Source organism: Pecten maximus, chromosome 9, assembly GCF_902652985.1.
Source record: "Pecten maximus chromosome 9, xPecMax1.1, whole genome shotgun sequence".
Taxonomy (NCBI): Eukaryota; Metazoa; Mollusca; class Bivalvia; order Pectinida; family Pectinidae; genus Pecten; species Pecten maximus.
Window position 1 is genome coordinate 22,377,747 of NC_047023.1, and position 13,861 is coordinate 22,391,607.

Here is a 13,861-nt window from a genome sequence, read left to right on the forward strand (position 1 = left end):
ATGAGTTTATTTAGTATTGACGAGGGGGGATACAAATCCTATGGCTATAGAAATGAGTTAAACTAGTATAGAGGAGGGGGGATACAAATCCTACGGCTATAGAAATGAGTTTATTAAGTATTGACGAGGGGGGATACAAATCCTATGGCTATAGAAATGAGTTAAACTAGTATAGAGGAGGGGGGATACAAATCCTACGGCTATAGAAATGAGTTGATTTAGTATTGACGAGGGGGGATACAAATCCTATGGCTATAGAAATGAGTTAAACTAGTATAGAGGAGGGGGGATACAAATTCTACGGCTATGGAAATTAGACAAACTAGTATAGAGGAGGGGGGATACAAATCCTACGGCTATAGAAATAAGTTAAACTGGTATACAGGAGGGGGGATACAAATCCTATGGCTATAGAAATGAGTTTATTTAGTATTGACGAGGGGGGATACAAATCCTACGGCTATAGAAATGAGTTAAACTGGTATACAGGAGGGGGGATACAAATCCTATGGCTATAGAAATGAGTTTATTTAGTATTGACAAGGGGGGATACAAATCCTACGGCTATGGAAATGAACTTAAATAGTATAGAGAAGGGGGGGATACAAATCCTACGGCTATAGAAATGAGTTAAACTGGTATAGAGGAGGGGAGATATACATCCTACGGCTACAGAAATTAGACAAACTAGTATAGAGGAGGGGGGATACAAATCCTACGGCTACAGAAATTAGACAAACTAGTATAGAGGAGGGGGGATACAAATCCTACGGCTATAGAAATTAGACAAACTAGTATAGAGGAGGGGGATACAAATCCTATGGCTATAGAAATTAGACAAACTAGTATAGAGGAGGGGGGATACAAATCCTACGGCTATAGAAATGAGTTAAACTAGTATAGAGGAGGGGGGATACAAATCCTACGGCTATAGAAATGAGTTAAACTAGTATAGAGGAGGGGGGATACAAATTCTACGGCTATAGAAATGAGTTTATTTAGTATTGATGAGGGGGGATACAAATCCTACGGCTATAGAAATGAGTTAAACTAGTATAGAGGAGGGGGGATACAAATCCTACGGCTATAGAAATGAGTTTATTTAGTATTGATGAGGGGGGATACAAATCCTACGGCTATAGAAATGAGTTTATTTAGTATTGATGAGGGGGGATACAAATCCTACGGCTATAGAAATGAGTTTATATAGTATTGATGAGGGGGGATACAAATCCTACGGCTATAGAAATTAGACAAACTAGTATGGAGGAGGGGGGATACAAATCCTACGGCTACAGAAATTAGACAAACTAGTATGGAGGAGGGGGGATACAAATCCTACGACTACAGAAATTAGACAAACTAGTATGGAGGAGGGGGGATACAAATCCTACGGCTACAGAAATTAGACAAACTAGTATAGAGGAGGGGGGATACAAATCCTACGGCTATAGAAATGAGTTAAACTGGTATACAGCAGGGGGGATACAAATCCTATGGCTATAGAAATGAGTTGATTTAGTATTGACGAGGGGGGATACAAATCCTATGGCTATAGAAAATGAGTTAAACTAGTATAGAGGAGGGGGGATACAAATCCTACGGGTATAGAAATGAGTTAAACTGGTATAGAGGAGGGGGGATACAAATCCTATGGCTATAGAAATTAGACAAACTAGTATAGAGGAGGGGGGATACAAATCCTACGGCTATAGAAATTAGACATGAGAAATTAGACAAACTAGTATAGAGGAGGGGGGATACAAATCCTACGGCTATAGAAATTAGACATGAGAAATTAGACAAACTAGTATAGAGGAGGGGGATACAAAACCTACGGCTACAGAAATTAGACAAACTAGTATAGAGGAGGGGGATACAAATCCTACGGCTACAGAAATTAGACAAACTAGTATAGAGGAGGGGGGATACAAATCCTACGGGTATAGAAATTAGACAAACTAATATAGAGGAGGGGGGATACAAATCCTATGGCTATAGAAATTAGACAAACTAGTATAGAGGAGGGGGGATACAAATCCTACGGCTATAGAAATGAGTTAAACTAGTATAGAGGAGGGGGGATACAAATCCTACGGCTATGGAAATGAGTTAAACTAGTATAGAGGAGGGGGGATACAAATCCTACGGCTATAGAAATGAGTTGATTTAGTATTGACAAGGGGGGGATACAAATCCTACGGCTATAGAAATGAGTTTATTTAGTATTGATGAGGGGGGATACAAATCCTACGGCTATAGAAATTAGACAAACTAGTATGGAGGAGGGGGGGATACAAATCCTACGGCTACAGAAATTAGACAAACTAGTATGGAGGAGGGGGGATACAAATCCTACGGCTACAGAAATTAGACAAACTAGTATAGAGGAGGGGGGATACAAATCCTATGGCTATAGAATTTAGACAAACTAGTATAGACGAGGGGGGATACAAATCCTACGGCTATAGAAATGAGTTAAACTAGTATAGAGGAGGGGGGATACAAATCCTACGGCTATAGAAATTAGACAAACTAGTATAGAGGAGGGGGGATACAAATCCTACGGCTATAGAAATGAGTTAAACTGGTATACAGCAAGGGGGATACAAATCCTATGGCTATAGAAATGAGTTGATTTAGTATTGACGAGGGGGGATACAAATCCTATGGCTATAGAAAATGAGTTAAACTAGTATAGAGGAGGGGGGATACAAATCCTACGGGTATAGAAATGAGTTAAACTGGTATAGAGGAGGGGGGATACAAATCCTATGGCTATAGAAATAAGACAAACTAGTATAGAGGAGGGGGGATACAAATCCTACGGCTATAGAAATTAGACATGAGAAATTAGACAAACTAGTATAGAGGAGGGGGGATACAAATCCTACGGCTATAGAAATTAGACATGAGAAATTAGACAAACTAGTATAGAGGAGGGGGATACAAAACCTACGGCTACAGAAATTAGACAAACTAGTATAGAGGAGGGGGATACAAATCCTATGGCTATAGAAATTAGACAAACTAGTATAGAGGAGGGGGGATACAAATCCTACGGCTATAGAAATGAGTTGATTTAGTATTGACAAGGGGGGATACAAATCCTACGGCTATAGAAATGAGTTTATTTAGTATTGATGAGGGGGGATACAAATCCTACGGCTATAGAAATTAGACAAACTAGTATGGAGGAGGGGGGATACAAATCCTACGGCTACAGAAATTAGACAAACTAGTATAGAGGAGGGGGGATACAAATCCTACGGCTACAGAAATTAGACAAACTAGTATAGAGGAGGGGGGATACAAATCCTACGGCTACAGAAATTAGACAAACTAGTATGGAGGAGGGGGGATACAAATACTACGGCTACAGAAATTAGACAAACTAGTATAGAGGAGGGGGGATACAAATCCTACGGCTATAGAATTTAGACAAACTAGTATAGAGGAGGGGGGATACAAATCCTACGGCTATAGAAATGAGTTAAACTAGTATAGAGGAGGGGGGATACAAATCCTACGGCTATAGAAATGAGTTGATTTAGTATTGACAAGGGGGGATACAAATCCTACGGCTATAGAAATGAGTTTATTTAGTATTGATGAGGGGGGATACAAATCCTACGGCTATAGAAATTAGACAAACTAGTATGGAAGAGGGGGGGATACAAATCCTACGGCTACAGAAATTAGACAAACTAGTATGGAGGAGGGGGGATACAAATCCTACGGCTACAGAAATTAGACAAACTAGTATAGAGGAGGGGGGATACAAATCCTATGGCTATAGAATTTAGACAAACTAGTATAGAGGAGGGGGGATACAAATCCTACGGCTATAGAAATGAGTTAAACTAGTATAGAGGAGGGGGGATACAAATCCTACGGCTATAGAAATTAGACAAACTAGTATAGAGGAGGGGGGATACAAATCCTACGGCTATAGAAATGAGTTAAACTGGTATACAGCAAGGGGGATACAAATCCTATGGCTATAGAAATGAGTTGATTTAGTATTGACGAGGGGGGATACAAATCCTATGGCTATAGAAAATGAGTTAAACTAGTATAGAGGAGGGGGGATACAAATCCTACGGGTATAGAAATGAGTTAAACTGGTATAGAGGAGGGGGGATACAAATCCTATGGCTATAGAAATAAGACAAACTAGTATAGAGGAGGGGGGATACAAATCCTACGGCTATAGAAATTAGACATGAGAAATTAGACAAACTAGTATAGAGGAGGGGGGATACAAATCCTACGGCTATAGAAATTAGACATGAGAAATTAGACAAACTAGTATAGAGGAGGGGGATACAAAACCTACGGCTACAGAAATTAGACAAACTAGTATAGAGGAGGGGGGATACAAATCCTACGGCTATAGAAATTAGACAAACTAGTATAGAGGAGGGGGATACAAATCCTATGGCTATAGAAATGAGTTAAACTAGTATAGAGGAGGGGGGATACAAATCCTACGGCTATAGAAATGAGTTGATTTAGTATTGACAAGGGGGGATACAAATCCTACGGCTATAGAAATGAGTTTATTTAGTATTGATGAGGGGGGATACAAATCCTACGGCTATAGAAATTAGACAAACTAGTATGGAGGAGGGGGGATACAAATCCTACGGCTACAGAAATTAGACAAACTAGTATAGAGGAGGGGGGATACAAATCCTACGGCTACAGAAATTAGACAAACTAGTATAGAGGAGGGGGGATACAAATCCTACGGCTACAGAAATTAGACAAACTAGTATGGAGGAGGGGGGATACAAATACTACGGCTACAGAAATTAGACAAACTAGTATAGAGGAGGGGGGATACAAATCCTACGGCTATAGAATTTAGACAAACTAGTATAGAGGAGGGGGGATACAAATCCTACGGCTATAGAAATGAGTTAAACTAGTATAGAGGAGGGGGGATACAAATCCTACGGCTATAGAAATTAGACAAACTAGTATAGAGGAGGGGGGATACAAATCCTATCTACTGCTACAGAAATTAGTTTAAATAGTATAAAAGAATTGGATACAAATCCTATCGGTGTATAAAAAAAATGACAGAATTGAAAGAAGTAGTGGATATGTTATATATTATATATGTTTGGAATTTAAATTGTTGTTTTCATGTTTGCCGACAGGTCTTAATGGGTTACATATGATGCTAATTTGTTTGTTTTTTATTAACTTGATGGTTATTCACATTTTATACTGTATTCGACTTAATATGTTTGTGCTTTAATGTACTAGCTCTTTCAGAAGCACAAAAGTGGTTCATTTGATAAAACCATGCATGTAAATTGAAAAATTTCATATTTACATATCCATTTACTGTAACAAAAAGAAGAGAAAATAATAAAAAAGGATTAAATTGGATGGTCTACATGTATGGAAAGGAATCTTTTATATGTTTTAGTTTGGGCTAGCATATATATATATATATATATATATACCCATCCTCTTTTCCTGAAAAATGATGAGGTTTGCTTAATATTAGGTCGAATACAGTAATAAGAACTATTAGGGGGAATTATGTATAAAATATGAGTACATGAATTTCATAAGGTGATATTTTGGATTCCACTTATTTGCATACTTATATATTCATGATATTTTTCTTGTTAAAGTTTGAAATCTTTCAAATGTTATATTGAAACGTAATTAACTGATATAAGCTGTGTAATTAAGAGGAATCCATTGTCTGTACATGATACAATCTGTTTGTACTTATATATAAGTGTTATTTGTGTATAATGTAATTCAGGTACATATATATACAGTAAACAGTACGTATATAAACACATTCGAATAAAATTCAATTTGATTTAATACTTTTATAGCATCTTAATTGTTACTCAAATAAATATGTATGTATACACTTCTTTGTACTGTGATATATATATATATGTATCATATACAATTTCTGATTTGATAATTGTCTAATTATATATATATATATATATATTGAAACAATAATAGAAATCATTCAATTTGAAGAAGAAACATTATATGTCCAAATGAGAATTAAGTAATATACATTGTACATTGTGAAATGGTTGATTTTTTTAGTTAGATTAATTCGAGTCAGCATATAACAAATAAAGTGTGATAAATAAGAATATATTATCAATTTTCAAAAGATTTTGACATTTCTTTTTTACATTTAAATACAAATAATAACAAGACAATTTTCAACTCACAAAAAGTAAACACAAAATTTAAAGTAATGATTAATTTGTTTAAATAACATGTCTTTATACTTACAAGTACATGCTGAGGCCATTTCCTCTTCTCCGTGGGACTTTGAAGAAAATCTACGATTTCGTTGATTACTTCTAAGTCCATGTTGGTTGTATCAGGTTCTTTTTAAGAATGACTTAATAATCTATTCTTTTACCCCATTCCAACATCTTAGGTATGTGAACAGGTGATAGCTAGGTGATAATGACTAAAACAACACTCTGCCATCCAAGACAGATTCCCCATCCAACTAACAGTTTTACCTTTCTCCAGGTGACATAGGCCAGACTTTTGTCTCTACTTCAATAAGTGTCAATAACTATACTGCTTCAGTGACCATACATCAACAAGTCAAATGAATTTTTGTTTTTCAACTGTTTTAAAAAAATTTATCAATTTTATTGAAAAGTATAAGATCAATCAAATATGAAATTGAACAATAAAACTTGATTTCCTAAGTTTCTAAGGCATATAAATGATAAAAATGTTATTTTCCAAATTTTTTCATTGTTACCCTATGACAAATTTCAGGGGGGGATACAATTCCTATGGGGGGGATACTAATCCTATGGCCATTTATTGTATCCGGATACTTATCCTATGGCCAAATATTGTACCCGGATACTAATCCTATGGCCTGTTTTAGTATCCGGGTACTTATCCTATGGGGGATACAAATCCCACATGACACCGGGCTATAACTCCAAAACCATTCAACACAGCTCCTTGAAACTTTCTGTATATATCAGACTAGTGCCCTAGTTGTGCCTTATGCTATTGCAGACCTTCCTTTTTCGGTACTTAAATAACTCTTACTTTGAGCTTGATATATACATGTATTTGGGTTTTCATACCAACTGTGGGGCACGGGGGATAATGCCAAGCTTTGCGGCTCCTTGTTCTCTCTTCTTTTTTTATATTTCCTTTATTTCCCTACAAATTTGAACAAAATGTTGGTGTACATGTGCAGATGAAATTTCACAGAAATTATTTTATATGTGGGCATGAATATATTGTTTTACATTTTCAAAAACCTCTTGAAAAAAAATCTTAATTATAAAAAAAACCCAATAGTTAAATTTTAATAACAAGCACTAAATTTTAGCGAATTAAGCAACTGAATTTCACAATAAAAAGAAGTCACCCCAAGAAAGATTTATCACATGTTGGATATTAATACTTATTCATTTTTCGTTATTTTGTAAACAAAACATATCAGTTGTGGACCTTTGTAGCCCGAGTTTACTCTGGCCCTGATACTATGTCTGGTGTCAGGGCCGGAGGAAACTCAGGCTAGGACCTTTGGTAAGGTCAATATGGTATTAAACTAACCTGGTATATATAACTGCTCTGTGTTTTAGCTTCATATTATTCCAAGTGTAATTATAAGCTGTTTTGTGTTATAGACCGATGCATTACAGCATCATATCCTTTCCCAGTGTAATTACAATGTATAGGATGTCCTGTGTTATAGTCCGATAACTTACAGCATTGTTTTGTTTCCAGTGTAATTATAAGATGTTCTGTGTTATAGGCCGATGATTCTCCTGTGACAGAAGCTGATGCTCTTCAACCTGGAAACCAGCTTGTTGCTGCGGGATACGCTCTCTATGGTAGCGCCACCATGATAGTTCTTTCCATAGGAAATGACTGTGTCAATGGATTTATGTTGGATCCTGTATGTATACATTCTTGTCCCTATAAATAACTTAATTTCAAATTTTATATTCATTATCAAATGAATACATACCAGTGTGTAAGGTGTTAGATCCTCTATAGCTTAGATATGTAATAGCATTTTTCCTAATATACTGGGGGAACACAATATCTCAGTCAGTTAGAGCACCAGCCACATACCCTCAGGTAAAGGTCAAAGGTGTGTGGTTCAATGCTCCCTACCCATAGCAGTTCTTGTTTCTCGGTAAGCTGAGAAACTGACCGGCATGTGCTCTCGTGGTTGTGTCCTTTGACAAGACACTTTACCCTAGTTGCTCTGGATGGCATGCGACTGGCCTCCTGTATGCTGTTCGGTGAGGTAGTCACCAACTACTACAAGGAGACCCTGCCTCAAAATGAACCTGACTGTTCACAGGGTGATAAACCCAGCAAACCAAACAAAGCTAGCATACTGGTAGCTTTAACAATTTCTATTTTAGTTAATGAGATGCAGAATAAAGCTTTATATTCTCCGAGACTTGTTTCAAAATAATATAGTCCAGTCTCCTGAATCTAGCCATGTCTAGTCATTCGGCTACTTCATTGGATACCAGAGAAAATTTAGTAGAACGTGGAACTGGACGCAAAATCAAAATTGATTATCGGAAGATGTTTGATGACTGATTATCAATTATAATCCTAATTTTTGTTAAATGAATTTAAAATAATATATATACATACTATGTTATAACACTAAGTGTTATTGATGATAACAGTTACCATTGTTTACTACAGGCTATCGGAGAGTTCATCCTTACCAATCCAAACATTACAATCAAGCCTAGAGGAAAGATTTTCTCCATTAATGAAGGGTATGCCAAGTTTTGGGACAAGCCTACAGCCGAGTATGTCAAGAAGAAGAAGTATCCAGAGGTGACTTAAACTTTTTTATAGTTGATAATACCAATTGGTCCATTGTTTCTTTGTTGGTTTTTTCATGTTGACTTATCAATCAAGTATTTATGTTTGAAAATTTCTCAGAAATCATACTTTAATGTCTAAAAATGCTAAAATGCAAAAATGTCTAATAACTGTAACAAAAAATATTTCAACACAAGTTACTTATACGATGTACATTTGTATAAATATTAATTCATGATGCTCTACTTAGTAGAACGTCCTCACATTTGAGAATGTGTTTGTCCCCTCCTGAGAATGGTATAACTTCATGTTGTTTTCATACAACTCTTTTTTTTTTTTTTTTGTGTTGCAGACAGGTAAACCATATGGAGCTCGGTACATAGGATCTATGGTAGCAGACGTTCACAGAACATTGGTTTATGGAGGGATATTTATGTACCCAGCAACCTCTGAGGCTCCCAAGGGAAAGGTGAGGTTCAAGAAAACTTAAAAAAAATCTGTTGAATATAGATTAAAGTTGAACCATAATTCTTACCCTATTCACACTATATGTATCAGTAATTATGAAGTTATGTGCCCTTTATATAGTGTTGAAACTAGTTTGTATTTGACCATTCAAGCTCAGTTGCAGCAAATTAGAAAAATTTATGACAATTCCACAGGTTTGATAAAGCTTACATTTGAACTTTTGTAGTCTCATATTTTGTATTCTGTAATAAACATATGTACCAAGAGGCTGACTGTCACATATGGTAGGTAAAGTGTACATACTCAACTTTTATACATGTACATGTACTCAAATGTCTTACAACATGGCACTATACCAGGTATGCAGCTCATATTTTACCTTTATAAACTAAATATACATTTGTAACTCATGACAAATCTACCATAAAGGAAAATATGAATGCATATAAAAAACTTGTTAAGACTGCTAGCACGAATGTTTAACTGTTGTCAAGCTGCGACAGCAAGCGCGAATTGGTCCATATTGCATTGATAATATCTGTTTAACTGTTGTCAAGCTGTGACAGCAAGCGCGAATTGGTCCATATTGCCTTGGTAATATCGGTTTTACTGTTGTCAAGCTGTGACAGCAAGCGCGAATTGGTCCATATTGCCTTGGTAATATCGGTTTTACTGTTGTCAAGCTGCGACAGCAAGCGCGAATTGGTCCATATTGCATTGATAATATCGGTTTTACTGTTGTCAAGCTGCGACAGCAAGCGCGAATTGGTCCATATTGCATTGATAATATCTGTTTTACTGTTGTCCAGCTGCGACTGCTGTACGAGAGTAATCCGATGGCCTTCATCATAGAGCAAGCCGGAGGCATGGCCATCACTGGGACAGAGAGGATCCTGGACATTGTACCAACCTCAATTCACGTGAGGTGTCCGGTGTTCATGGGGTCTAAAGAGGATGTCCAGGAAGTAGCCGACCTGTACAAAGAGTTCCCATAGGTCAAAAATGATGTCATCATCCTGGTACACATACACTTCACGTTGTAGTCTATAGCCAGTTTAGACTGGAGGGCTGAGATTAAGGGAAAGAATCCTTTATCAGAGGGAGGAAAAACATAGCTGGTTTGGGGCAAATTTCTCTGAAAGAAAATAATTTCAAAATATATACATATATTTATTGTTTTCAGACCCTTCAAATCTTGGGGTTAACAAGAATTTTATTGTTAAAGCTAGTTAGTATAGTCCTGAACTTCCTGTGTAGTAGCTATATGCTTTTTGAGGGATTTTATATTTTATAAAGGGTACTAATTTATTATTTACTAGATGTGTTATGTTAAGTTGTAGCCTATAAAACATGGACAGTCTGTATATGTAGCACTATATAATAGTAAAAAGGAAGTAGATAGCTTTATAGACTGTCGGTCAATTCCTTCGTTGTTCAGAGATGACTTAACACTATGATAGGAAAAAATCTTCTACTATTCATATCCTATAGGAGGCCTGCAATATATGATGTATACAAGTCACTCGCACTCAACTTACGTAATATTTCAGTAACTATGACATTTCTTCAAAATATGATAATCATAAGTATCATACTACATATGACATATAGCATATCACAGGCTCTCAGAATTACACTTATATACATTGTATTTAGTCACTTACCAGGGACACCAAGTATGGGGGACATGCCTGGAGCAGGGCTGGAGTGAAGGAATGATTGCCCTGCACGCCTGAAGTGAGGGAAAGCGCTCATGCTGCATGCGCTATGTTCAGGTATCAACACACGCATGTGTGTTACACCTGGGTACAGTTCTCTAGTTACAATACATCAATTAATTAAGAGTATAAATATACTTCTCTAGCTACAGATTGACACATGCAGCTTCCTTTAGTAAAGTTTAGTGTGACAAATCTACCATGTATTCCTAGCATTTTTGTTTCTGTAGGGAAATATTTTTCTGCACTAAACAATTGTTACCCACTGTTAGCCTAAAACCAATTAACCACTACTATACACTGCCATGATAATCAAGTTCAGAATTTTGTTCACAAATCAGGTGCTTTTAAGAAAAGACGTTTTCCAGCTACTTAATGACATAATAAACAGTTAATTGTTTAAATACTTTATATTATACATTGGTACATCCAAGTGGTAATTATTTGTGTAAATTAGTACAAGGCCTAGATTACGAGTTCAGATATCATGCTTTTTGTAATGGACGACTCGCATGTTAAAATGAATGTGAAATCTTATTTGAACAGAAAAGTCAGCTTGCTATGTCTGTAACCTACAGTATATTTAAGGATGTCTGTGAAAGGAATATTCTAGACTAAGTGCCATATGATTATGTTTTGTTGTTATGTCTGATTGAGGTACAATGAGTAGTGACATGTGAAAAACAATCATTTGTGAACAATCGTGTGGCTTTAAACTGAAGCATGTTTACTACTGTTATAATACAATTTATACTCATTGTTGTGACCATCGTACATCAGATAAAGACAGAGGAATATTCTAAAGGAGTATTTATATAAACGGCTGATAATGACAGTAGGTCTAGTCTGTAAGGTATATCTAAACATTAGGCGTATCTTAGTCTCTGGTGTAACCTGTAGTAGATGTTGATTTTCTATAGAGCACCTAGCTATTTGATATGTCACTTGTTGGTTTCCGATTCAGTAACTTAACTGAAGTTCTTATTATCACAATAGTTTACATACAGGTTATGTGTCAAATTATTGATGAGTGAAAATGTAGACATTCTCCTGGTTTGGTATAAACAGAACAATAATGTTAAGAACCATCAATCATGATACTGTTTCTCCTAGCTCAGTAGTAACAGAAAAATAATGTTAAGAACCATCAATCATGATACTGTTGTTCCTGGCTCTGTAGTAACAGAAAAATAATGTTAAGAACCATCAATCATGATACTGTTTCTCCTAGCTCAGTAGTAACAGAAAAATAATGTTAGGAACCATCAATCATGATACTGTTTCTCCTAGCTCAGTAGTAACAGAAAAATAATGTTAAGAACCATCAATCATGTTACTGTTTCTCCTGGCTCTGTAAGGCTCTGTAATAACAGAAGAATAATGTTAAGTACAATCAATCATATTCCTGTTTTTCCTGGCTCAGTAGTAACAGAACAATAATGTTAAGTGCCATCAATCATATTCCTGTTTTTCCTGGTTCTGTAAGTAAAGGAACAATAATGTTAAGTACCATCAATCTTGTTCCTGTTTCTCCTGGCTCTGTAAGGCTCTGTAATAACAGAACAATAATGTTAAGTACCATCAATCATGTTCCTGTTTTTCCTGGTTCTGTCAGCTCAGTAGTAACAGAACAATAATGTTAAGAACCATCAATCATGTTACTGTTTCTCCTGGCTCTGTAAGGCTCTGTTATAACAGAAGAATAATGTTAAGTGCCATCAATCATATTCCTGTTTTTTCCTGGTTCTGTATGTAAAGGAACAATAATGTGAAGTACCATCAATCATGTTCCTGTTTTTCCTGGTTCTGTATGTAAAGGAACAATAACGTTAAGTACCATCAATCATCCTGAATATTTCTTTTCATCGGTTAATATAAATGCGTTACGTTTTTTTCTTTATCTCTATGTGTACATTCTTTTTTTATGCTTATTTAAGTTTGAAATCCAAGTGTTCCAAAATAAATTGCAATAACAATACTACAACATAGATTATTTAAATGAGAATTTGTTTATTGTAATACTGGTTCTAAACCCTGGAATGAATATCAGAGAATGAAAGTTGATCGATAGTATATTTTTTTAAAAAGATGTATTAAGATGGATTGTTTATTACAGATGTGTTTTTCCATAATTCCAATGTTAAGAGAGAATGTTTGTAACAAACAAGAGTGTGACTGTTATAATATTGAGACTTTGAGGGAATTTTTATAAGCGCTTGTCAGAAGCATACACTTTGACAATAATTATTCAAGATAATATTCTTTATTTTCAATAAAATATTCAAAAATTGTACATGTTTTGTTTGTCTTTTTAGACGATAACTACCATCTGTAATACACACCGGTAGTTTCTTTTGAAAAGGTTGTGTTACCATATGGTTGAATCCCATGACAATGTATCTTCAGTCTGTGAGTTGATGCCCTTCACTTTTGACCCTCGAATGTATTTAATAGGAACACACTGGATTATCAACTAGGATAAACATTTCCTACATGCTGGACAACTGGAGTTGCATGTATATGACAAGCTTTGGGATGGGCTAGGATGCACTAAATAAGTATGGCCACATTGTATTTTGAGCCAGTGAGCTACACAAGTTCAGCTTCTGGGCTGAACTCCAGCCAAGCATCACTGATGGTAATGTACCATATGCACTATATAGTGTCAGTGTAATGCAGTGTGCTTGGAGAGGAACAACCAGTGGCATCTATGAGGATAATGAGGGTGGTAGATTGGGAGTTGGTGGTACAACTGAACACTCTGGGATGCTGAAGACAACTGACTTTTCTAAAAAAAAAACTGATACAGATGCTGGCTATGTCACCTGATA

At 35.9% G+C, this 13,861-nt stretch overlaps 1 protein-coding gene across 2 annotated transcripts in view; it reads left to right on the top strand.

The window, feature by feature from the left end:
- The window catches only part of LOC117335045 (fructose-1,6-bisphosphatase 1-like), a 37,114-nt gene extending 23,793 nt beyond the window's left edge, over positions 1-13,321 (top strand). The window contains exons 4-8 of one of the 2 annotated variants that reach the window (XR_004534277.1): positions 7,802-7,945; positions 8,719-8,856; positions 9,197-9,313; positions 10,122-12,506; positions 12,577-13,321. Coding sequence is in view for 1 of the 2 variants with exons in the window: in XM_033894961.1 (XP_033750852.1) it covers positions 7,802-7,945; positions 8,719-8,856; positions 9,197-9,313; positions 10,122-10,307 (585 nt within the window). In the remaining variant the exon portion in view is untranslated. Of the gene's footprint in view, positions 1-7,801; positions 7,946-8,718; positions 8,857-9,196; positions 9,314-10,121 lie in introns of both variants that reach the window. The other variant, XM_033894961.1, reaches the window with a different exon arrangement.
- Positions 13,322-13,861: the final 540 nt, after the last annotated feature.